This window comes from Scomber japonicus, chromosome 3 (genome assembly GCF_027409825.1).
Source record: "Scomber japonicus isolate fScoJap1 chromosome 3, fScoJap1.pri, whole genome shotgun sequence".
Taxonomy (NCBI): Eukaryota; Metazoa; Chordata; class Actinopteri; order Scombriformes; family Scombridae; genus Scomber; species Scomber japonicus.
In genome coordinates this window covers 15281874-15309792 of record NC_070580.1, presented here as the reverse complement: position 1 = coordinate 15309792, position 27919 = coordinate 15281874, and the positions used below count along the sequence as shown (strand labels likewise).

The following is a 27919-nucleotide window of genomic DNA, read 5'->3' as shown; positions in this document are numbered from 1 at the left end:
ACCTTTAGGTCACGGTGCACAATGCCCATGTCATGGAGGTATTTGACAGCATCCAGAATCTGGCGAATGAGCATACTGGCATCTTTCTCTGTGTAGAAGCCCTTTTCTATGATACGATCAAACAGTTCCCCACCAGAAACCCTGGATGAATGGGGAGAGATTATTTCATTGAAGTGAATTGAAGCTTTACCAGTACGAAGTATAGCAGAGAATTGAAATAACAATGTCTATGGATATGAGACTCAGAAGCCACTAGATGGAGACATCACTCAGCCTACAGAGCATCGGCAGGTTGTTTGTTTGAACCTCCAGAATTAGCATTCTTTTAACATTATATTGACTTTAAACATACCATAAATATGAAGAGAGAGAGAGAGAGAGAGAGAGAGAGAGAGAGAGAGAGAGAGAGAGAGAGAGAGAGAGAGAGAGAGAGAGAGAGAGAGAGAGAGAAGCTATAACAAAATAAAGTCAGGAATGTGGCAGCCCAATGTTGTTTATTCAGATGTTTATTCAGATGCTTAAAAACTGACATGGCCACAGTTTGTACCAGCCAAGTTGAACAACAATGTCCCTTGTGTCATCTTGCCCAGATGCTTTCAGTTCCCTCACAACACAGTTTTAGTGCCTTGTTGGTCTTTCCACCTCCTTGCAACATTTCTGACGTTGTTGGACCAATTTGAAATTACTGTGGTGAAAGTATTGCAAGTACACACAAAAACTATTATGAGGGAAATCAAATGTGTTGCCTGTATTTCTCAATACCTCCTCTATCCCTGCCACTAATTCACCAGTGACTGTGATTAATGCGTAAATGATTTATATTTTCTGGAGCTTCTTAGCTAATAGAGCTCTTGATTCTGGTCTGTCCTCTCTCTCTCTCTTTCTCTCTCTCTCTGACATTTCAGTAGCTGAGGTGGGTGGGAGGCTGACAGGCTGCAGGTGTGAGGGCGAACACCCCACTGGTGTTCATGAGTAGGCATAGTACAGTGTTTGCTTGCATACATGTGTGTTCACGCACACATGCAAGTGTGTTATAGAGTGCAATTAATGGCATGTGACACGCAGTGCGTGGGAGACAGCACAAACAGGGAGGTTCAAACACATATTGCACAAACATGGATCACTCAAACACACACATATGTGAATACTCACAGTTGCATGACAAGGTAGAGGTGTGTTTTACTCTCAAATATATCTTCCAGAGATACAATGTTGGTGTGTTTAATCCTATGAGGAAGAAGAGAAGATGAGACAGAGGGTAAGAAATAAGGTTTTCTCATATAGATTATTTTATTTAGACATGAATACTGGTGAGATTTTTCTAAATATACCAGAAATAATCCCCCTAAGTGTCATAAAAATACAGATAATTTCTTGATTGGGTTTGAACTTCTGCCCTGCAGGTAGGTAGTGAGCAGGTTTTTCCAACAGTCATATGTTCTTCATAATAGCCATAGATGAGGCTACACTGTGTGGTGGAATGCAGCTTCCTAATTGGCTGAACTCTGTGTTCTGATGCCTCTCCAGACCCATGGGTGCAGTGACAGGGGCGAGAAGATGACTCACCAGATCTGGATTGGTAATGTACCTCTCTGCCTGACTAGTGTGTACTGTAAGTTACCATACCTACCAAGCTTCTGTCTTGTCTTCTGTCTGTCTCATACATATGCTAACACTTATCCTGTGTTTCAGTTAAGTGTATATGACAAACTGGGTCAAGGGTCACATAATATTAAAATTCAATAATTCAACTTTATTTTACTTACTTAGAAGTTCATAATGTGCAACTAATTTGCATTTCTCCTCATTTTTCTTTTCACTTTCTTTGACTGGAAGCATTTCGTGAGCTGTGTTAGTGACAAGACTTCATTTACTGTAAACTACAATGACTAACATGTCTTCTGATACAGGGAAACAACAATTTTAGTGAGAACATGTCTAGAACAAAGATGGAGATCACCTCTGCAAATATGATATACAGGGCTGATATGCAGACCTGAATGTTTCTCAATAAAAATTGTCAATAAGAAGAAGGGGAAATGATCAGCCTGGGTTGCTGTGATAACGACAGTAGTAAAAAAATGTAATGTTTGTATTTCTTAATAACATCATTAGAACAGTTGCAGTAATGATGTCTTAACCCTCAACTGAAAAGTATTGATTATAGAAAGCCATCAAGTTCAGAATACACATAAATGTTCCCAAATGATTGTAACCTTTTTATGTAACTCAATGGCAACACAAAGCCATGTGTCTCAGCTGTACTGGAGGTAACTATGCGTGTCAGCCTAAACTCATGCCGGATTACAGCGATGAGTCTTATCCAGATTGTAACAATGCATGGACACCTTCATTCAACTGCTTAGCTCAGTGCAGAAGGATATGTGGACCCAGTGAAGGATGAATGATGGATTAAACTTGCTGGGCGGGCAGACACGTGTGAGTGTGTGTGAGCTCAAGCATGCACATCCACTCTCTATTAGAGAAGGTCAAATTCATGCAGTAAACATACTGCATTTAACTTGAATTTCTGTTCAGGTGATTGTGTGGATGAGATGTGACACTGGTGTGGTTAAAACTGGTGGTGGTCATTGACAGAGAGCTGAAATGTCTACTGAAGGCTGGTGAGTCAACTGCAGACCCCTGTCAGCACCTGTGGGCCTCACAGGAGGACATCACAACACAGAAACCAGCAACTTAAACAACAGAGTTGAGAAGTCTTCAGCCAGTAACATCTGACTGAAATGAATTTAAGGACATGTTTGGATTAGTGCCTAAGCTAAATCTCTGCATTTGTAACAGCTGTTGAAACACAGCCTTGGACCCTCTAGCGTTACACCTGATCTCTCCATTTTTTCCACATTTGCTATTTTTCTCTTTTCTTTTGTCTCAAATGTTTTTCAGGGCAACTGAGCAGGACTTAATTAAAGAACAATGTGTCTTACAATATCTTCACAATGTTTTAAGTTCCTGCAGCTGAAGAAGCCTTTTTGATAGTGTCTCATGGTTTCTGTTTAAGTGTTTCTTCACGGAAAACTCTCTCTCTTACAGTAAGCACTGATATAATAATGCCTTTCTCAGGTCGGAAGGAATTCATCCATTAAAATGAAGAGGATCACATTTCTCTTTCTGATTTACATGATGATTGAGAATTCAGTTCAGTTGAAAAACCGTAATATGATATATACGCAGGTGCACAAAAACGCACATTTTAAGAGACCATTCAGGGCAAGTCCCCTGTTTGACATCAGACAGACTGTATAATCACATTACTCGCTGTATGCCTCATCTCACGCATGCAGGTTTTAACAAAGGGGTTTTAGTCCCTGAAAAGGCACTATTATTGTTTTCAAGCCAAAAATCATTTCATGTGTCTGGCTTATGGTCAGAAACACAGAATTATTTGGAATCCAACATTAACTGTGATGATTCCGGTTGACTATCCCTCATCAGATGTGTTTTATTATGCTAAATGCTCATGTTAAATAGATTTTCAACAGAACCTCTACAGCTACTCTGATGACTGGCATGGCTACAAATGACTTAGCAAAGTGTAATTAGTCACTCTTTGCACAAGTCTGTGTTTGAGTAAATGTTTTGTCTAGATAAAATGAGAGGGGGATAATCAGCCAGATAACCAGTGTGATGAAATGGCGCAGTTACATTAGCAGTGCAATAAAGCTTAGACTACAATTATTCTGGACAGCCATCTTACATCGGGTAATTAAAATAGAGAAAAAAGTTGAGTGTTTACCAGGAGGATCATCTGGCTCTACATCTGCCCCCACACTAGCTGGGTCATTAAACAGCCAGGTGATAATAAATCAACCTTTTTTAGTATTACAATTTAAATAAATAAACACCAGTGTTGTGGAGTGAGACAGAACAGGAGTTATTCAAGGAAAGACAAAATGACCTGTTTGGCTAGTCTGTAAAGAAGGCAAAGACTGACTGAGCGGGCCATGTAATCTGTTGTTAACCTTCCAGTCTGAGAATTTTTATTAGGAAATGACATTTTTATGGCGTCCAGTTATGTTTTTCTTTGTAGAAGATTACATTTTTATGATTGTCTGTCACTTCTGGCGGTTTGTGATTGCACGTTTAATGAATAATCTAAAGGGAAATACATGATCATTTTCTGTTGAATCAGCAGATTTCATTGTTAATGTCTTAAATTTATTAACACTTCATAACGAGGTTTGAGCAAACTTGTTAGCAAACAGTTACCTATTTACACTTCTAGCAGGCATGAGACATTATTATTCATATTGAGTTGTGTCTCTGGACAGCTGACGGATGTAAGTCCAACATTCACTCTACTTTTACCTTTGATTTGCTGACCACCTACTCCTGAAATATCTAAAAATATCTGGGTCTTTCGCTGCTAAATGCCCCATTATGTTCACCAGCTAGTCACTTTTTATGTTGTTTGTATGTCTGTTTTTTGGTGGTAAAAACATCTGTCTGCAGCTGGTGTAAATTAGATCAATGATGGTGGTGTGAATGAATCCCAACATAAATCTGAAAGCTGTTAAAACTCTCTGTGAGTCATTTTTCCTTTGTGGGTTCTTCACCACAAGCTACACCATTTATACAATAGCCTTTTTATCCATTGTTGATTTCTTTAAGAAGCTTTAAGAAAATGTGTATTTTAACATTTTAAATACTTAGCTCCCCACTCAGACTCTGTCCCCCACTCTACATACCAAGGGGGAGTTGAAGATGACGTGTGAATGAAACCTTTGTGTGAGTCTACACAAACTTGAGTATGAGTGTGAGTGTGTTGTGATTTTAAAGCCAAGTTAACCTCCAGTTTACTCCATTTGTCAAAATTCTAATGGAGCTGCTAACTAACCCCCGTCACTCTCATTCAACCACCCTCACCTCAGGAGGGATCATCGCTGTATATTAGCTTGAGTTGTGTGTCTCCTGTAACCCAGGCAACAAGAGCTCTAAAAATAACTTGGGACCCAATGTAGATCATCCATGTTCGCCATGGCCTGTAATTCCCCACATCTAAAGAGTACCTCTCTTTCGACGTTTGAGCCACTCCACAATTACAATGAGTGTAACTGTCACCTGGCTTTGTTTTATTATACTAAAACATTATCGTACTGTACAGGTGAATAAAAACTTGGGCATTAGCTGGTTGAGGAAGAATCAGAAGAAGTTATTGTAGGTGCAGAACAGGATGCACAGCACCATGAGAAAGTTAAAGGGTCTGTTCTCCCAAATTACAAAAAACATATATTTATCACTCAACATTGTAGTTGGATTCTATTTTATTTATGGTGCTCAAAGCATTTAAAAAGAAAGGTTAAAGAAATTCAACACCAGCATTTCTTTCATGAAGCTGCTCATTAGGTGTACAGAATAGAACATGCATCTCATTCAAAAGATTTCTTCAATAGAAAGTAATTCAATGAGAAGTCACAATGAGGTCTGTGGTTTTTCCAGATTAACTAGGACAATTTTCCTGAAACACAAGCTGCTGTGGAATTTTCTGAAAGCATCATTTCAATACACTGAACAACACAGATGAAATTACACTCCCACTGTGGGGTTGAGTCATAAATAGTAGAACCGGACATCTCAAATCAAGGCCTTGTTTTTTTTTCTTCCTGTTTTTGTTTTTTGTGGAAACTCATCCTTTAACCCCCGCCTCCCACTGTTGGGAAAGTCCATTTATATTCTGGATATAAGGAACCAAATACATGAATATATAAATATATATACAATAATCAAGTGACAAATGAGAGGAAGTTATATCATATTACTACAGTATATAGTTATATCATATTACTACAGTTATATCATATTACTACAGTATATATGATATATGACATACTGCATATGGTATCTAGTAATCAGACACCATGTACATGATGCAGAAAGGTAGATACAGTGATGAAAAATGTACCATCTTGAACCTTGTAGCTAATATTTCAGATGCAGGCTAATGCTGCACATTGCTAAACATCTAAAAGGTTTGTGCTTACAAAACAGACTAGTTTGAAAAAAAACTTGTTTATTTCATATTTAAATAAACCTTTTATGATAATAAATTATAAACAAAAATAAGGTTTGACATTGTCCACTTACTTGTGCAGGACTGCTATCTCATTCTCAATGCTGTTTTCCTTGCCCTCTAATGCCTTCTTAGGGATACACTTGATGGCCACCAGTTTCTGCGTCCTCTTCTCCTCTGCCAAGACCACCTCAGAGAAAGCTCCCCTGAAACACAAACACACAGGTCAGACCTCAGTCCATTTATCATTGGCTGAGCTCTTCACATGAATGCATGTGCAGAGTGGAGATGTAAAATGCCTGCTTTGATGTTACATTGACCAAACTGTTGAGATAAGTTGGCTATTAAGTGTACATGTAAGCACTGGTAGAAATTTGATCCTGCTGATACCAGATTGCGTTTATTTTTAACTTCAGCCTCCTCCTTAAGTCTTTGGGTTGCTGAGTCAAATTTTGGAGAGTCTACAACTAAGTGGGATGATTTGGAACTGCCATTATCAAATGTTGAAGTTTATCCTGGTGAGAAATTTAGCTAAATCTGCTCCCTTCATAACAGGGATTTATGTCTTATGCCCAAAACTGCTTTAAACTTAAAATATTGCCCATGTCATCACCATCAATCAATCAGCTATGGTCACTGCACACTGTTATGATGTAGTAAAACATCTCTTTCTGTCTTAAATTTCCTTTCAACATACTTGGTGTGAAAGTTCACAACACAATTGCCAAAGCTTCAAGATAAATTGTAGATATTTGATATGGTAGATATTCACAATTTCGTTGAATTGCTTAAACATTTGGCTCTATGTGAGTGCAAATGTGTTCTGGGCAGTGTGGCTGCACATTAATCTTTCATAATATCTCCACTACACAGTGCAGTTCAGTAGTTTACAATACAGTGTGTGTATGTGAATCATACAAGTAAAATAAAAGATCAACATATGTTCAGACATACACCCAAAAACACAGCAAAACAGATAATGTCATGCATTAATCAATTTGAGCATATTTATGGACAAACTGTACCTTTATCACTTCATCTATGCTACTGTACATACTGTATATTTAAAAATGTGGCACAGTATGTTGATATATTTACACAGATAACACTGCAGTTATATGCAGGGTGGTGGCATGCTGAAGTATTTTTTGCTAGTATTTTTTTAAATACATAAATACATACATACATCTCTATACATACATACATACATAAACATACATAAACATACATCATTTCCACATACACCAAGTGCGCAATCTACTGGAAAAACAGAAGCATAAGAAGCAACATTTTTCATACAACTGACTCAAGCTCTGAGCCAAAAATCACAAACATAGCTCCCTAAGGAAAGAAAGTAAAGGCCCCCCACATCTCATCAAATAACACTTCACGGCCATATTTCTTATATGCGAGTCTCTAAAGGAAAAAAAATTGTGAGGTGGTTTACAAACATCTTAAACAAAGGAGTTGATTCATCTTTCCATAAAGTAAGTATACATTTTTTAGCATAGTATGATATAATTATTAGGAATCTGCTTTTTTTATTATCTATATGGAATCCAGGCATATCATGGAGTAAATAGAAGCATGGATTTGGTAAAAAGATGAACTGAAATCCAAAACTCAATGATTCACAATACCAAAATACACCTAGGGCAAAGTGGTGAATTGTTTTTGGAGATTTTATGCATTTTTATTGGCGTGAGATAGAATTGGTGGATACATTTAAAATGTGTTTCTGTGATCTTGTTACTTGTAAATGGAAAATGTATTCTGTCACATATATTTAGCCATGTGTTTTCATCTATCTCCATATTCAGGTCTTTTTCCCAAATCCTTAAAAGGTTTGAGAAAGATGAATGACCTCCTTTAGACAGCACCTAGAATTATAACCACCCGATCTGATGTTCTTTCTATCTAAGTCAACAGTTAAAAAGAAAGCACCAAACTTAAACTAGCAAAAGAATTTTAGTATTTTCCCATGACCCATTAATGGGTAGAGGCACCGTCATCTCTATCGTTTTGGCCGTGGTCCAGGAGTTTTTGACCCAAAGGAATCCTGACCCACATTTAAAGGTTTGAGCCCAACATCACACTGGTATGTATGAGAGTCTCTGGAGGAATAGACAACATAGTTTTTATGTTGCGTTATCCTAACTAATGAACCTAAATATCATGCTCTAACTAAACTAAAGTATTCAGCTGTGGATTTACCATACCATGATGTGATGTAAGTTTGATTTGTATGCATATTATTCTGTTGTAAATGTGGCGATATTTCAAATGTTATTACTGTCTTCTTAAAATTACAGATGGAGCATGACGCAGTAACATGAGTAACCTGTTTTTTTTGTTTTTTCATGGCACGATAAATGAACATACGTTTTTCTAGGGAAGTTTGTACATCAGATCTTAATCATACTTCCTCTGATATTGTTTTTACCAAGCAGTCACCCACTCTGCATCAATTTATGGTGAACATATGAGTGTTTCTTTTGGAACAGCCAATTATTATACTAAGAGGGGCTGCCAAAAAATGCCACCATAAATCATGTGCTATTCAGGCTGAAGGAAAGTTCAAACCTATCTGACATCTCTTTGCACAAATACAATGATATCACACCAATACCTGCTTGTGCATTTTTGCAAACTGCAAAATGTAAAACGTAAATGTAAACACTCCCTGATGTCACAGTAAGTTACGAAAACAGAAGTGTACATGTAGGACGGGGGTTGGGGGGGGGGGGGGGGGGGGGTTGCATGTCAGCTGTCAGTTTGTGCCTTATAATATCTCTTGGTCCACAGATAGCCGTAGCGTGTGGGCAGAGAGGAACCATCATTGTTCAGTCACTGGTTTGCAGATACACTATCAGCTTTACAAAAAAGGAAGGACTGCATCGTTCCATGCCAGTGTCACCACAAAAAGTGAATAACCCACAACTTCTCTGTGACAAATATTCTCTTCTGTGTTTAAAAATAATGATTTTTTATTTTGAAGACTACATTTTGAAATTTTACGAAAAAGGTGTGAAAGACTGCAATGTACAATTACTGAATGAAATAATTCAAGTGTTTACTTCAGTTTGTTATCTGTATAACTCCAATATGTGACGCTGAATACTGGAACATGATCATGTTTTGATGCATGTTGACTGCTTAAAACCAAATGATATTTGCTCTATGGCTGTGTTAATCACCTCTGAACAGGTAAACTGCTCTCTTTCTCCCCATGCAGAACCTCTTAGTGTTTTAACAGTAAAATAAGTGAGTATTTTCTAAAAGTAAACAATGCATACTGACATATTGTTGCTTGTTCATTTTCATTTATTTGAACTTGTTTAGTTGCTCAAGTTACTCACTCACTCTGTACTTCATACCAAATGTAAAATAATTTTAAAGAAACATTTGACAACTGGGAAAGCTTTGGTCAATTTTCAATGCTTAATTGTCTCTTATAATACTTATAATCACATTACTAAGGGCTTCTGTTAACTCTTTACTTAAATTCCGTTCTTACTTTTAATCGCTCACTTCATCCCGTCTGTGATATACAACACTAATAAAAAGTTGCCAGTCTGCTTCCAATTTGCTATAAGGCAACAAACATCTTGCCTTGTTTGTTTCTGATCCATGAAAATCATCTGTTGTTAATTGTTGACAAGCATGGTACCATCTGGGCCTCCTGCTGGCTCACTTTTCTGCCCATATTTTCTAAAACATGGTATACTTTTATTATTTTTAGCAGCAACATTTTTAAATCAATATATCAAAGAAGCAACAATGTACAGTCCATGTACCATAACCCCAGCTTTTCATCTCTGGTTCCATAACTTACTCTCCTCAGAGTGACCTACATATGGCTCGTCTGGTGTTACTAACCTTTTCCTGATCAAAGTAACAGTTATCTTGGGAGTGAGGCCTTGTGGTCACATCTTAACAAGAGACTATAACTGCCACACAAAGGCCATTAACTTTGGCAGAAATCCAGCTGTGTGAAGCGCTGCAAATTCCTCTGCAGCATCTGGAGGATTTAGTTGACATTCTCCATACACCCACAGACAGAACCAAGGGGCTCTGGGGAAGTGTCAACTAGCGGTTCACACAAACATCAGGAAACTCTGAGAACACCAATGTATCTTTGAGCATGGATAGTCCAGAAGTTATAAGAGGGGTTAAATTTCAGGCACATCATTATTTGCAATTTAAAACAACCCCAATTTAGCTAGACTGCAGATAGAGCCTGTAACTTGTTTATCAGATTCAGAAACCTTTTACCCTTGACTTCCTGTCAGCAAATGGCACTGGGCCCTGTTTTCATGCAGTACCACAAGATTCTTTCTGAATGCCAGTGGACTATATGTCACTGTAGTTTTTCATCATGCTGACCAAAACCATTAAAATATATGACTGTTATTGACCTTACAGTAACAACTCACTGTTGTACAAGTCATAACTTCTGAGATAAGAAGCGTTTCCACTAATACTAATGAAGAGGATGGAGATGAAAGTTAGAAGAGATAAACGCTCAATTGTCATGCTGAGTTTCACACAATGACATAGGTTTATGTGAGTAAACAGTACTAATGAACAGCATGCACCATACTTTAGGCTTGTCTATACATCATAGGCCTTTCCACTGTTTATGCTGTAAGCAATGAAAGTAAAGCAAGATATTTTATTACTAACCACTAATGACATTGGCTTCAATTCTGAAGGGTTTCACCTAAATAAAACAACACATATGGTATAAAAAATCAGAAGCTCAACAGTGAAGTGCAGAAGATGGAACAGTTGAAATTCATCATCTGAGAGGCCGACTGCCTGTACAGTACCCAGCAGCGTAAAATATTACATTATTAAAAATCAGTGAGCACCAAAATGCAATCCTGCTGCTGACACAGTAAAGGTTCTGAAAGTATTCAGGGCAAAATAGTGAAAAATATTTGATGCAGGTACAGAGTCGTGTAGTTGTGAGTATGCTGAAAGCTTAATCCCAGCAAAGGTTTCAACTGGATTATAAGGTAAACAACTGTGTTTACCGAGCTGTTCCTGTTCCTAACAGGACATTCTTATCACCATCGTAGGATCTGTGTAAAGGAAGACACACACACACACACACACACACACACACACACACACACACACACACACACACACACACACACACACACACACAAGCAGAACCACTTCAAAGCTATTAGCCATTAAACCCCCAGTAAAGTCACATGTACTGACACTATCCAAACAGTTGGGTGTGTTCTCAGAAATGCACTGTGCAAATACTTTACATAAGAGCTTAAATATAGACAGACAGCAACACAATTTGAATGTGTTGGAGCCTAAAACTGTGCAAATATTTATACACCAATAAAACAATATATTTCCCAGAAGTTGAGACTTCAGTATTGTGCACAAATGCAGTGTCCAAACACTTTGCATCCCCCTCAAATAAAGGACAAGGCATGGCCTTTTTACTTTCACTACGTCAAACATGAGTGTGGTTATTTCACGCAGTTTATCTCTTTATAACATCACTTTTTTATGCCGTTGGGTAGGCTGCTAGCTGAAAATACACACCTGGTGTTGCTTAGTTTCTGTTGCTACAAGCAACCTTTTCATGTGTGTGTCCCACTATGCCTCACTTGGTACATCAAAGGAATTTAAATACAAAGATCTCGCATCACATGCCATCATGCATGCATTTGAATTCACCTCCGTACAACAAACACACAAATGCAAATATGTATCAGCAGAACAACAGAGGTCATAGTTACACACACACACACACACACACACACACACACACACACACTGCAAAACCAGCTGAGCTCTTATGACTTCCTAAAATAATGATAATTAATAATCGCGTAATGACATGGACCATCAATATATTGGTGACTGTTACTGTTATCCTTTTACATGCAATTATTACAAAACTAACACACCTTTGTATAGCCTGCCTCTTAGTGGAGCCAACCATTCACAAATCTCTGTATTTTAGACCCTTCAATCCATCTCCTTGTTCTGAATGTTCATGTCTGCTTTTTCTTACCATCTGTCATGTTCCATAGGTACCAATTCAGACATTTACACATGCTGTGTTAAATCCAAATGGAAAACACATAAATACTGACTTAAATAAATAAAACAAGGAAGCAGTCCTCATATGGTTTGGTGAGTCATGAGAATTCCTTCCTATAAATTCAATGTTTTCTTAAACTCCAACCAAAGGTACTATCAGTCCTGCTGAGAAGTTGGTCAAGAAGGTATGTAAACAGTTGACAAAATGGCAACTGTGCAGAGGTCAGAGAGAGACAGGGAAAAGACCATCTGGTCCAATCAGAGCTGAGAGATACCCAACTGTGATACTGGCCCTGAAAATAAAAAGAGCATCTTTGCTCTGTGGGCCTTCCAAACATGACTCCATGATCAAACCACAATCTCACCTGTTATCTGAAACCTCACTCAATGAGTAGTAGCTCAGTCTAAAAAGTACTATATGATTTAGATTTAATACAAAGCAATTTAAACCAAAGATATAATTTCTTTTAGATTTATTTTAAATGTAGCTTGCGGGTCAAAAGTATTAAGTCATTAAGATTTGAGCAAGCTGAGTAAACAATTAAAAGACAATACCTCAGCTTTAATTTAATTACACAGCTATGTGTCCATGAAAGAACATTATCCAGGTGCTGATGCACTTACTGCATATGCTTTAATCCTCTGAGTACAGTCACATCACTGTGGTAATAAACATAGACTGAAAGTGGTTCTGGATGAATAGATGTGTGGCTACAGTACAAACCAAGTATTGCCTGTGTAATAAAAAGGGGATTTACTTTTAACTAATATCACTGGTATCATCATGTTTTTTTTAGTCTCATTTTAATAATCCCTTAATGTGAGTGTTGCCATGGTTTGTTATTAACCTGCCAGTATCTGTGTCCTTTGGCTTTGCGCTACACACTGTGACTCAACGAGAGGAAACCTTTTGACCATATCAAGAACTGTTTGTTCTGTAGAGAAATGTGAGCAATATAGAAATGCACTGGTTCTTATACTTAAAGACAAATAATAAAGCTGGTATTCTTGTGTCCTGCTGATCACTTCCAGACTGGAGTGGAGTGATGATGGCAAGGCAGACAGTGACACTGTATTTCCACCATTCCTCCTACTCCTCCCCAACTAACTTCTGTATCTGTATATCTGTAAATCTAAAAGAGGGAATGACTAACAATTTACATTTGGATGTCTGGTGTGAAAAAATGTTTTCATGAATCATCACCGAAAACACATTTTCACTTTCTACACAGCACTCTTACACTGAACTGGATATGTGTAACCCTGTTAAATATAAACAAGTGTAAATCTTTAGATTTATATGCAAGTGTTGAGCAATGTTTTGGCTATGTACATGACCAGTGTGTGACAGACACTGTGGACGTGTGACGCGATCTTATGTCTATACACAAACAGTGTCCTGTTTCTTCGGGATGGTTAACAGACTTTAAGGTGAGCAGGTTTAGAAGAGACAATTTCTTTATTTTTCATTTGACATTTACTGGTTGGTTCAGTCTAAAAGCTTTCAAAAGAGAAAAAAGACAGTAGTTAGCTTGGGGTGAGCTGAACCCACATATTTTGCTCAGGAGTTTTTTGAGACCAAAATGCAGCTATGCCTGAATATCAAACTCCATGATATATACATTAATATATGCTGTATCTGCAGTTTTGTACCAACATCTAATGATCTAAACTCAATTAATGCACCTCAATTAAGTATTCTATTTCTCTTGTAAGAAAAGAACTGATCCAACTTTCCTCAGTTTCAAGTCCACTTACTGAAAGGAATCCCTTTGAAACAGCCAGATAAAAAAAACACAATATCCCTAACCAAATCATAGAGTGGACTGTAATTAAACTGCAAAACAAAGAACTAAGGACTTCTCAGACCAGAGATAAAAAAGCACATGGAGAGTCTTTTCAAGCCCGTTTGCTGATATGTGGACAGCTTGTCATGTGGGGAATATGGGTAATAAGAGATGATAATGATGGAGAAAGACTGTGGGAAGATGCCTGCATGCGTACTTGTTAGGAGGGGGATATAATGCTGTGAGCAGATGGAGGTGTATAACTGGGCCAGACAGTGGGCATATACTGTATGTGTGTTAGTGTGTGTGTGTGTTTGTGCGTGTGTGTGTATTCCAGGAACTGCAGGCTATGCCATGCTGAGCTGTGCTGTGCTGAGACGCAGGCTTCTGTGCGAATTAGGTCAGGGCAGGGCTGAAGGGCTGAGGGTGCCATAAGCAGGGATGGATTTTCAGGATAGGGTTGGAGAAAGGGAAATGGTTTCCCAGTTGTAATTTTTCGAAAGAACGGTTAAACTCTCAATGCCATGATGCTGCACCTGAGGCTTGACAACTTAGCGTAAAAGTGACCAGTTGGGTATCTGCACTGAATGAAAAAGGCACAGAGAGAAGAGATGACAAGATAGATAAAGACATAGAGTAGCGTGCCACAAGTCTTCATAACTTGCGTGTGCCTGATCAGTGGCTGAGACAGCTTTACAAGGGCTACCAGAGTAACATGTTGTCCTGTGCCTTGAGGTCCATTACAGGAGCCAGGGACTGTGTGTGCCTCCTCCACTTTAAAGAGGGAAGGTCTTAGCTCTGCTCATCCGACAGCTTAGTCATAATAAAACTGTATGACAAAAGAAAAGTGAGAAAAAAACAAAGCAAGGAAAAGAAAAGAAAGAATTCACTCTTTAATAAAATGGTGTAGTTTGTTTTATACAAAAAAAAAAACAATATGGGATGGGACACATGCAGAAGAGATATGATATTGTAGTAAACATTGGAGAGAGGGGAAGAGAGTTAGGACAGAGATAGAAAAAGAGAAGCATGGAAAGAGAGAGAGCGAGATGAAAAATAGATGAAGCGGGACAGCGCTCACACTGGGAGACTCATCCGCTCCACAACGGTGGCCGTTTCCTTTTGTCTGAACTACTTTGTTAATCAGCAATTTGAATTCATTTGATTCTGTCTCACCGTACAAACACCGAATAATGAAATAGCAACTAAAATAACACCCAAAAAGTCCCTCAAGGACTATTTCCAGGCTCCTCCCTGTGTCAACACCTCAACTAAACATACTGACACGAAAGTGTATTAAGAGAGGGATGTTTCTCACAGGCTGCTCTGCCTCTACAGACTGTTTGAATATCAGGAAGATAGACATCACTGCAAGCAATTGAAGTTTAACAACTGGGATTCAGGTGCATTATCTAAAGTAATACTATTGTAAATGTTGGCCATTGTAGGCTATTTCTATTTCTGATTATTTCATTGTATTGTGTTGTCATGTATTATAGTCTGTTTATCTGGAATGTGTAAAGTGTACTGAGACTCATGTGATTTTGCATTTTAAATAAGCGTACTTACTTACTATTAAATTCTGTTTATATTTCACAATAACTATTTTTTGAAAGAATAAGGTTCAGCACGCCCTTAAAAAATGTAAGTGTGCCGATTTCCACTTTTTCATATTCATTAAATCCCTTTCACTTGAGTATCACTTTTCACTCTGCCAGTAATGACAGTAATGACACACATTTAAACCTAAACGTAAAACCAAAAAGTTTGAATATGTTTTTGTCAGACAAAGAGTTACTTCTACATATGAGTTAAAGAAGCAGCCTAAGTTGTGCTCATTAGTGAACTGTAAAGGGTACTAAAAAAACAAATAAATTAAAATAAGTGAAGACAGTCCCCGTTTCCATCCATTATAATGCATTTGTTTTAATATCTGTGATGCGACTCATAGCAAATGATTGTGTCTTGCACCTCAGTTTGTGAGTGGTAGCATCACCTGGCTGTTTGTGCAGTAGTTCATGAATCCACAGCACATAAGCTTCTTAGACATAAATACTCAGACCTCTCTGCATCAAGGAGCTCTTCTGTTTGTTAAATAGCTCCAACATATACAGAGAGGAGAATAAAATACTGGCAAGACAGTGCAAAATTTGCCTTCTATTATAAGCTGATAATCAGACTCAACTGACATTTCACCAGTTTTCACTTCTGTGGCATTAAAATATGAATCCAGTATAAAACCTAGAGCTATGTCCAGCATCTTTGATAAAATTTCACAAAGATGGGATATTTGTCATGATGTGATTCAAGTGCATTTGACACTAATGCTGGGTCAGAACTTCACCTCTTCTCACACAACCTAAAATCTCTCACAAATGCATCTACAAATTCAAGTGTACATGCAAACACACATGCACACAGACACACAGACACACACACACACACACACACACACACACACAACCCAAATGAGTGTCAAGCTATTGAATCTTTCCACTCAGAAGCAGAGAGCCCTCAGATAGAGTGCTAAATCAGTATCAAAACCTGTGTAATGTAGCCGAGAGGCACGAGTGTGAGGGAACAAGTGGAGCAAAAGGTTCCTCTTTTGACTACCAGATTGTGTCCTAGCCCTAACTACAGTTTCTACATCACCTAGATAATAACAACAATAAAAATATCTGTGTGAAAGGGTTTAAAGGTCTTAATGAGACATGTTCAGTTGATCAAATCATAAATAAAAGGTGAGAGGGTTCCTTGCTTTGGAAAAAGAGATGTATGATGAATGTATTCATCCAGACAGGTGAGGAGACAGGGAAAATAGAAAGAAATACTTATAAACTTTGAACTGTCAATTAAAACCATATGAATATACACAACTGCACAGGGAAAACACCAAGTTATAACTAGAACATGTGTTGTTGTTATGAACCCTCTCCCTCTTTGTGCCCCCCACCCCCCACCCACATATACACACACTACTCTTCCCAAATCAATCCTGGCCAATAGCTGATCACACGACCGACAGGGGCTACTGGGTCACTGTTCGACATGAGTGACAGAAACAGGCGGGGGCCAATCCATCAGTGCTAACGATTTTAGATGATTACAACATGCTCCCCTAACCCTCCACTTCCTCTCATGCCGCGTCCCTTGTTGCTCCATCCCCTCTCTGTTTTGCAGTGTATTCTGGGCTGAATATGCAGAGAATTTCCCCTTGTCAGAGAAGGCCGGACTTACCGCTCTCGGCATGAGAACATGCGCAGCCATTTAAATGTCAGAAAAGGCAACAAGGCCCATTAGTGCAGTTTGTTATCAGTAGAGAAACCGCAAAACTGGCAGTTGGGTGTGGGAAAAATGAAGACAAAAAAGGATGAGAAAAAAGAAAGAAAAACAAAGAGCTGTTTCCAGGCACAAAAGTAAAAACATAGACATCTGAACAATACAAATGAGAAACCAACAGGTAATGCAGTTAGGATAGGGTCATTCAAATGATGTAATATAACAGGAATAGCTAGTTTGCAAGTGAGCAAAACTCTCATTTTGAGGCAAAAACTCCAGACTGAAACTCCACTTATACTGAATCCTAAATTGTTATAATTTACTATAAATTACTTAATTCATTTCTAAACTTTATCACACTATATTAAGCACCACATCAGTGCAAGATATACAGATTCAGAATATATTACTTGCTGCTATTGTGTCTACACTTCCTGAAATAAAAGTAGAACTAGTGTGATAGTAATAGGACAGAAGGCTTAGAATAGTTCCTGCATTTAAACAGAAAATACCAAAAATAAAACAACAGACCGAAAAAGGCTCTATTTCTCTGAATGGTCCTTTCCATAATGTTGTCAGACAACAATCTGAGCCTGTCAGTGAAAAAAAAACACTTTTATTGGACATGCATTGATGGTCAGATTACTGGCTGGCTGAAGTGCTCTCACTGAATACTGGACCAGTTTCAAAAATGGTTGTCCCCACTAGACGAAATAGTAAAATAGGGTCCAGGTTAAAAAATACTGACCGTTCTCTTTAAGTTCTTACTTTCCAGCCAAGAAGATCTGGATGGGTGTATTAGTGTGTGTGTGTGTGTGTGTGTGTGTGTGTGTGTGTGTGTGTGTGTGTGTGTGTGTGTGTGTAAATGTTGTCCTTTTTGTGTTTTAATGCTACCAGCAAATGGCTATTTACTGTGCTGCACATTATATAGAGCTGACACTATGAAAACGACCAAGAAGAGGATCAGTGGTTTCTCTTCTGCTAAATTGTGTATCCTGATCTCTCCTTTTAATCTTATGTGAAAATGAAAAGGGTGGCAAGACACACTGGGACAACCTGTCAACACAGTGTGAAACCAGGAAACAGTCAGACAGCAGGTGACATGGATGGGTAGACTAAATGTTGCTGGATTCCTGGCAGTAGGGATGTGGTTTTGGGCTGAGTACACAAACAGAAAAGAGAGAGAGGAAGACAGAGAGGAATAGATTAACATAAGTAACAGCAATGGTAAGAGAAGGAAGGCGAGAGAGGATTTGAGTTGATTGCAGTGAAAGTGCTGTTGCCTGTCTGTGCATTATTAATCCCCATCTGTTTTGATTACAAAAACATGTGGCTGCAGCTGGGGGCTCACAGTACAAACTCATACATGCCACTGGAAGACACATTTCAAGCGCCTATATCTTTGATATCTGTGCCACAAAAAACAGACATTTAAGAGAAATAATCAAATGCAAGAACTTATTTGTCTGTGAGAAACAAGTAATGTGTTAACATGCATCATATCTTCTTTGAAAAATGTTTTTATTAAAATCTAAATGTAGATGACAACCAATTTTATACTTTATTTTTAGAGAGGCCACTGACTGATGAGTCATAGGAAAAATTGACTAAGCTCACTCTTTTCTAATAATGGTCAAGGAACTACCACATATAATAGAATAAAAAAACATTATAACACTATTTTAAGCAGGTAGATTGGTTGTTTTTTCTGTTTGAGACATGGTGTAATGAGGTGATATGTGGCGCCTACAGTGCATGTCCTTCATCGTCTCTGACAAAATGTCAGTGGGAGAGGCTCCAGAAACATCGGGCATGTTTATAAAAACATGAGTTTGCCATTTATTTCCCTGTGTTCTCCTGCAAAAGAGAGAGAGTGGGTTTATCCCTTGCACAATGCACATATATGCACCCAGTGCTGGATTATTAATAGCAAATCAAAAACTTTGTTTCCATAGTGACTGTTTGAGTCCATTATGGAAAGTGTCTCCTGTTGTTACCAAGACAACAATCCAGCAATGGCAAATGAATTTGGCACACAGCTGAGTGATGCAGTGAGCTGGTGATCTCTCCATAAATAAAGAATCGAACACCAAACCCAAGGGCAGGTGGAGAACTGGAGGGATGACAATGACAAGTTGAAAAGATGAGAAAGCTTTTTCAAATATCCATCGGTTGTGCTTAATTAACCCACATAACATAACAAAATTTGACCTAAAACTGCTACAAAGACCACATTAAGTCACACAGGATTCAGCAGTATCAGCCAGCTCGAAATTTCATTCTTTGCTGTTGCTTTAAAGTGTCAGTTCCCCATGACATGTTGAAGAGTTCTAGCCTGGCTAACGCTAGACTCTACTACAATTGAGGTAGGGTCTGGCAAGGAGCCGTTCATTTCCTCGTATTTGAGGAGGGATCAACGAATGTCGATCAAATGCTTCTGTACGCTACTGGACAAACTTACAGCCAATCATATCAAGGATAGACAATGACATATTCAGAGCCTGTAGGGGGCAGTGCAAACACATCCTTTTTATGAAGGAAAAAATCATGTAGCGCAAGTTTTTGTTCTATCTTCAAAGTGAACTTGTCTTCCAATTTACTTAGCACACAATCTATTGCTTGGAATGGTTGCTGCACCTCCATGGTCGCCATGCTGGATGTAAACTGAGTCGCTCTAACGGTTGTCATCGTCTTGAGCCCGCCTCCCCATTCAGTGATTGGTTCCCTATCTCAGACGAAGATTTTGTCTTGGTGGCCATGCTAACTTTCTGAGCGAAGTGGAATGCCGCTGGAAAGAGAGCATGGGTTTACTCAGGCTAGAAGAGTTCTGCATTTTCTGATGAATACTCTACTACAATTACAAATTAACAATTAAAGTGGTTGACCGCTAGTTTGGTATTTGGAGCTGTGTTAGCTGTGTTGTTTTTCTTTTAAAATCCAGACATCGGAGTGCTGTTTGGTTGATCTTTTGTGGTGATTTTGCCTTTATTAGATTGGTTTATAGTAGAGATACAGACAAGAAACAAGGTGAGAGAGAAAAGGGGAATGACATGTTTGAATCGATTCTGATAAATGGCCAGGCAATATAATACTTAGTAGGTTGTCATCTCGCCAGCCATAATGTCCGACTTTTGTAATATATGTAATTTAATATTTTAGGTCCTTTCCATTCAGTGTTTACAATATTTCTTCTTCCCCATGCATACCGGTAACAAAAGAAGGGAGGGGGGTTCTTAAACTCACAAAACAAGCTCAGGTTTCATGTTGGAATCAGTCAGTGTCCACACAACTTGATCCTGAAATAACAAGGATGTGGGTGTTATGTAAAAGCTGCCCTAAGTAAGACACCTTGGATAAACATCCTTGAGACACTGTAGCATCACAAAACAAAGAGTAACCGAAGAGATTAAAAGTAACATTAACTAACTGCTATGCACCCTTGAAGCAATTTATTCTCTGGACAGAGTTCAAATTGCTTCTGCCAATTTGGGAAGGCTGGGCAAACATTTCACTGTGGGATGGATAACAGTACCCTTTAGACAGGATGACCAAGTCAACCTCAGGATGATCTTAGGAAGACAGAAATGATCCTGTCTTGGTGATTGAATATTACTGGCAGAGTGAAACTACTTTTAGGTTTGGATAAGTGTTCTCCAAAGCTTTTGGAATGGTGCTCCAGCTAACATAAATATAGCATAGACTGCCGTATAAGCTAGGGAACGAGTTCTACAACTGACAGGCTGTAAGCATACCATCATACACGCCAAACAACAAGCATGACCATTTACAGAGAATTGGACAACGCACACACATAAAGGAAAACATTTGCACACACACACACACACACACACACACACACACACACACACACACACACACACACACACACATATGCAATTACTGAAGTTAAGAGATTTAAAAGAGATTCTAATAAATCAAGAAAAGCAAAACAGCAAATAAAACGGCATGGCACACGTCTTTACCATGAATGAAAACGGATGAAAATCTGCACAGACGTCAAGTCTGGCGAAAATTGCGATCTGATGTAGGTCTTGGGCATGGGCATGGCAAAATGGCTCTATAGTGCCCCCTAACAGTTTTCAAAACCAAACCCTCCTCCTTTCTCTTTGACGTAGATGAACGCAATTTGGTAGGCAATCCAACATCCTATATAGGTCAATTGCATGGGCGTGGCTGAATGGCTCAATAGCGCCCCCTTGAAAATTCAAAATCGAAGCCCCGCCTTCCAAATTAACGTAGAGAATCGACAATGCATATGTATCATGTCCAGACGCACAATAAAGCCTCTAGGAGCCATATCCTAACTCCAACAGGAAGTTGGCTATCTTGGAAAAACTCCTAATTAATTAATTGATTAATTAATTAATTAATTAATCCAAAGTCAGCAAGTCATCTTACCTAAGGCCACACCAAACTCTGATGAATCACCATGAAGCAGGAAGGCGCTGTAACTTTAACAGACATGTTCCAATCTGCACCAAATGGTTGTCTCATGGTTGACAAGAATCCCTTCCTGAACACATCCATGCTGTGATATTGTCTTTAGTCATAGCGCCACCGACTGGACACAGAAAGTCAGCCTTATGTGACAAACATCATCATATTTACATGAAATTTACATGGTGTGTTCTTCATTATACACTACAACATGACTTATGATTAGTGGCTGTTAGTGTTTTCACCACTTCATGCAATGTCAAATAAAAGCCTGCGTATGAAGACGTGTACGTGCACGCCCTCCGACTGCGCCACAGCCCAACATGCATGGGGGGCGAGGGCCCGATCAATGCTGCTTGCAGCTTTAATTCTTTTTAAGATCAATCCAAGTATGGAAAAAGGAAGAAAACTGGGTTTTAAAAAAATGGACTGAAATGTGATTTCATGATGTTGAGTTATCTTGGCTATGAGACTTACCTCTCTATAAAACACACCTGCACAATCTAATGTAAACCAATAGCCCAGCAATAAATCTATTTTTGTGAAATGTATCATGTTCAGTTTTCATTGACACAGTGTCAGAGGTGTTGATATAACCCTGTGGTCATTTATGAGGCTGTATAGTTAGTAGACATACTGTCAAGTAACCTCTGCTGTTTCGTTGTGAACTTCATTTCCTTAAGAGGTGTTTCTAATGTTGTGTCCACAATCATTTAAATGCAGAGAGCAGAATATCAGTCTCTCAATGTAAAGCTTTGTAGCTGGATTGTTGACACTGTGTCAGAAAGGTCAACACATTTCTGATGATGCAGTGATGAAAAACATTATGAGCTTCACAAAGATTTAATCCAGTGCTATTCTATTGCTGAAAATGTATGAAGAGTTGACAGCGTGCATTGACTGCTGAAGCTAGACTTGACTTGAGAATAAATCTCCCATGAATCAAAAATTAAATTAAAAGTTATTTGATTTGAAACCAAAAATGAAAAACCTATATAAATACATGTACAACACTGTTTCATTTATTTATTTATTTTGATTCTTAAGAGATTTGTTCATTCCTTCTGTAGCATTTGTTTTTCCATGAAAGAAAACATGCTTTTGATTACTCAGAGAAATGGTGTTTGGAGTGTTGCCAAAATGGTGCTCAGGAACATCCCGGAGAAACAGGCACTCAGAGTTATTTCACTGTGAGGAATAGTTTATCAGCCCACAGTGACTCTACCTTACAGTAAATGTGTTAAATACTGTTTGCTAAATGACAAAGTGTCTATCAAACTGAAAGTGGTTTTAGAGAGTTTTGCAAGATGATTTAGTACATGCACTAAAATAATGTTTGCAGAATAAGAGGAAGTCTGCACAGATAAAAATACAGGTGTGAATTCACATCATAGCAAAATCCTGTAATTGTAATGCACCATCTGACCTGCAGAAGCTCTGTCACTCCACTTACTTCGGCATGAGCAGGTTTGCTGTTGAACCATGAAATAACCAGGCAAGTTCATGTACAAAACATGGTGTGACAAAAATGGCACTGCTGCTAATATTGGCTTTGCAACAGTGTGGTCACCAAATAGTTGGCCACTGTATGCTCGCACAAAATTAGAGACCCTCATTTCTTGTAAAACATTAAGCTGTTGTTCGAGCGACACCCACGTGAGCAACCCAACATAAATGTATTTCCAGCAGTAGCACATTTACAGAATGAAGCAAAAACACAGCAAGAGTTACGGTTAACAGTTGTGGGGCCAACAAAAACTGCCTCCTCATCCACTTATTCTCAGTAGTTTAAGGACCAGTCCATCCTTACCAAAGCAGGTCTATACAGTCATTTAGCAGCAAAAAACTACCTGCCCAGATACGCATGATAATAAAAATTCATCCAAACAAATCAGGAACAAACTAAATGCAAATTTTCCCATTCGTTTTGACAACAGTGTGGAAAAAGCCATCATGCAAAACTGAAACACAAGGGTTTGCCTCTGGCAGTGACATACTTACGTTCCCAGGATCTCTTTGAAGTCATACTTCTCCTTCACATCTGAGGTCTTCTTTTTCCAGGCATGGCACTCATCACCCAGTGGCATCTTCTTGTTGTTACGGTCAGAAACAATACTAGTAAGGAAAAAGAGAGGATAAGCAGGAAATGCTCATTAATACCAAGAGTTTCATTGTCCCCATCCCCCAAATCTGCAGTCAAGACAATACTGCACTGATAGTGCTCACTTTATTTAAATGGTTGAGTACATGTCAACATCTAAAATCAATTAGACTTTAATAACTTGGATCACAGACATCAATTAATGTACAGGGTTTTCCACTTGTGGTAACACATTAACAGTGTGCAATACATGATATCAGTTGGGTCAAAGCTGAAGTCCAAAAAACATCTGACATATGCGACACTGTAAAGTAAGGCAGGTGTATTTGTTAAGTAGGTTGTATTTGGACCCCCTTGAAAACAAGATGGTTCAACTCAAAGGGCTATCCATTAATACATTTGTTGTTGTTGTTGTTGTTAAGATTATTTTTCAAACTCAGAGGCGATTCAAGGTAAATTACACTGTAATAACCACTAAATGGGAATTATAATGTTGTGTTATGAATATTTTCATTTTGGGCTTCACTGTTGGGGTTTGCACAAGCCTCATCAGTATGTAGCAGTACTTACCACGACTAAAAGCCACAAAATGGTGTGAAGTAACTCATTAAACGATGTAATTGTATGATGCCAGCCACGGCCAATACATACACACAAAATGAGAACTTCTATATCATGTGATTCACAGACAAGGAACTGTTGTAAACAAACCGGTTACTGTGTTACAACAAGCTCTGTTGCAAAATGTCCGTCTCTTACATAAACAATTAGATGCATGAAGAATGCCGCTAAACCTGTTTCCTTCACCGCACCATGTTCATACACAAGCCATATCGTAAGTCATAAGTTATTGAACACAGGCTTAAGCTACATTCATTCCTTTTGCCAGAATCACGGGTTACAGGAAATTACTGGGTCATTGCAGTTCCTGCAACTTCTCTACTACACATGGGCTATTTTGGGTAGCTGTGTTTCAGCATCAAGTCAAAGTGGTCGCTGCAATGCTGTGGTTACTTTGGAAATTCAACACAGCAGTCTAAATGACTTGTTTTCTTTACTCTGACATGTTATGAAAAGTATGGCACTGTAATCAACTATGTTTACGATCAGCAAGAGTAGAATTTATGGGAGAGAGGGCTGAAAGTCATGGCCAATATCTACAAAGTTAATAATTAAACTACTAGTTTCACTCTAGTAACCACATTGTTGCTACGGTAATATATGAGTTAAAGTATACAGCAGTTCACCTTTTAATGTCAAGCTTTTAGGGTATCAAGTATAAACACTATATCTTTACAGATAGAAAACAACACAAACAATATTAATTCTTTGGTTGTTTCCCATTCTCACTTTTGCATCACTTGTTCATATTTCCCTTGAGAACTTAACATTCAGATATTTGTCCATAACGTACTCTCAAGAGTGGTGGGAGTGATCACAGAGAACCCTGCTGTCACAGCTATCATCATCTAAACCCAGAAAGTGCCTATAACTGAAGACCTCACAGACTAAAATAGCCCTGTTCATATCAGCATGCCTCACTCCTCCTCTGTTCCTGCTGCCTGCCTGGCAACTTCACAGCCTATATAAGATGATGTAACATATTGTTTTGCACTGTACAAGTGCTGTTTTGTCGAAGACTATAGAAGAGTACAGTTAATCATCTCCTAATTAGGTCAGAGTCTGCACGTTTTTGTTGAACTGTGTGTGTGTGTTTGTGTATGAGTGGCATTAAGCGGTAGACAGCAGCAGGCTTACCACTGCTGTTATCTCAGAATAAATGTTAATAGGACGTGGCCTCTTCTGGCTGCATTGCACACATGCACGCACCAGCATAGATTCGCACACACGTGGTGGCCCTCTCGCTACCTTCACTAATGTCAGAAGTCAGCTTCATTCGTGTCGTCATGGAAACCCAAAGGGGTGCTATGGTATCTGAGGGTCCAAATTGCTTTAGTATTTAATAACAGGTGCCAGCTAAGGTGGAAATTATTCTGGTCACTTTGGCGGCTGGAGGCATGTATGAATAACACACAAAATAATCTGGTGTGTGGTTATTTGGATACAGGTTAGAAGGAATGATGTAAAATGACATAGCCTGTTCAGGTCATTACTAATGCTTCCACGTGAGCTTCAGGGAGGTACGGTCTGATTTGAAATGTTATCAACTCATTGACTATTAGTGTATTTTGGTATGTGTGGAGAACACTTTAAATTCATGACTGCAGGTACAATTTTCTGTGTTAGCATGCAATGAAAACTTACTGAGCATAACCAAACATAACCAAATTACTATGAAAAAAGCTCACAGTTAAACATTTAAATATATCAGTCTATCTACAGTGCCAATTTCCTCCATTGCATTTTGCATGGCCATTGAAAGCAATTGAATCAAAAGGAAGTATCTCTAAATTAGGCGCCTGAAAAAGCAGCATGCAAAGTAGTGTGCTTAAAGGAAGCAGAAAGAGGAAGTCCAATCATATGTGTGTAAAGGCTTTGTCTGTATTGTAGCCTTAACTCCAGGACTTTAATCACTACAGTAGGGTAAAAAAAAACAATACATGGTAGACTGTAACTCTATTCCTAGTATATCTTGAACTTGACACCATTGTCTTTCTCTGGAAATTAAAGCTCCATTACCAAGGTCCTTTTTTGTTTTTTGTGGCGTTTCCAGTAATACAAAATACAAAAGAATACAGTGAGTTTCTTTGTGAAGGATAGGGTGACTTTTGTATGTTCTGGCATGTTGGAATTTCTTTCTAAAGTTTTGCATTCTTCAGGCTTGCTAAAGTAACTGATGACAATTTTAAGAATTTATCAAGAACTATCAAGTAAAACGCCAATCATTTTCTGGTAACAGTGTATCTAAACGTGAATATTTCCTCAAAATGTTTGGCACTTTAGTTTTTATTTATAGTGGACAGTAGAGTGAGAAAGAGAAAACGCAGAAAAAGAGGGGAAACTGTATCTGACAAAGGTCAACAGCTAGAATCAAACCAAAGGAAGTTGCAAATCCAGGAAATGGTATCCTTCATAATCACTAAGCCACCAATACACCCTGTAAAACATTACTTTGGGTTCTGGTAAACTCTGATTTTTCATAATTTTTGAAAGTTTATTGACAAACTGATTGATAGATGTATTAAAAGGATGACAGACATACCTGCTCCGTTTAACTAGTAATCTTTAGGGTGAAAACAACTGCAACAGCACAATGCTGTTTTCAGTAAACTGAAGTAGGTGAAACCTCTCACCAACAGCTTGTTTGTAGCACATCACCTTCCTCTCATGGAGATTCATGGAGATTCATGTTAATTCATGCACTGGAAAGGAGCGATACTGAACATCAAAGTAATTCAAACATCAAAGTAATTTAAAATCTATGAATGCATCAACCCCTGCTTGATGCTACTGTGTTTATTTGGGAAATCTATTGATAGCTGTACCGGGCAAATACCAACATGGACCAAAATCTGCTTCATAACCCTGATGAAGACCTGTGTGGGTCGCAACGCATTGGTTATTTTAAATACATCTTGCCATGTAAAATAAAATTATTTTAATTTTGAACAAACCCTGCAAGTGTACCACGAATCATTTTGAAGGACACTTGGATTTTTACATTTTTGATTGAGACCAAATCACCCACCAATACAATGGACCCAGCACTAGATGGAATAAGCTCAGAACATCTTACTTATCCAAAGAGCACTGGTGTGCGACCATCACAAAGACCCAGCTGTACTTCTATTCCATTGTCTTCAACTCATTCACTTTTCATGTCAGTGGCACAAACATATGGTTATGTTTCATACATTAGGCCACTTCATATCACATTTCAAAACACAACTGGATAGTCATTGAGGCTTTAAGGATAAGGACATTGTCAGAGATGAGGAAGGAAGGGGGGCTGTTTCTCAAACAGGCAAATGTTATAAACAACAGAGTAAGGTTCAAGTTTAAGACACGCAGGGGCAGATAGGGACAAGTTTTAAAAATGCAGGAGAGAAGAGGAGAGACACATGCAGGTATCGTATGAGCATGTAGAGGGCCACAAACAGCCCCTCCATGTCCACTGATGTCATGACTTTTGGTCAGTAGGTGAAGTTGCGCTGTTCAAAACCCAAGAAGCAACAGGACTGAAGAGGCTTGGGAGATGCACAATACCATAACCACATTCCCTAA

At 38.5% G+C, this 27919-nt stretch overlaps 1 protein-coding gene across 2 annotated transcripts in view; it reads right to left on the bottom strand.

Moving 5' to 3' along the window:
- Positions 1 to 27919, bottom strand: part of camk1b (calcium/calmodulin-dependent protein kinase Ib) — a 32477-nt gene that overhangs the window by 2648 nt on the left and 1910 nt on the right. For both annotated transcript variants that reach the window (XM_053315225.1, XM_053315226.1), the window contains exons 2-5: positions 23635 to 23748; positions 6103 to 6234; positions 1153 to 1227; positions 3 to 141 (exon numbers count right to left, since the gene is read on the bottom strand). In XM_053315225.1, the coding sequence (XP_053171200.1) occupies positions 3 to 141; positions 1153 to 1227; positions 6103 to 6234; positions 23635 to 23720 (432 nt within the window). In that variant the 5' untranslated portion in view covers positions 23721 to 23748. The remainder of the gene's footprint in view (positions 1 to 2; positions 142 to 1152; positions 1228 to 6102; positions 6235 to 23634; positions 23749 to 27919) is intronic.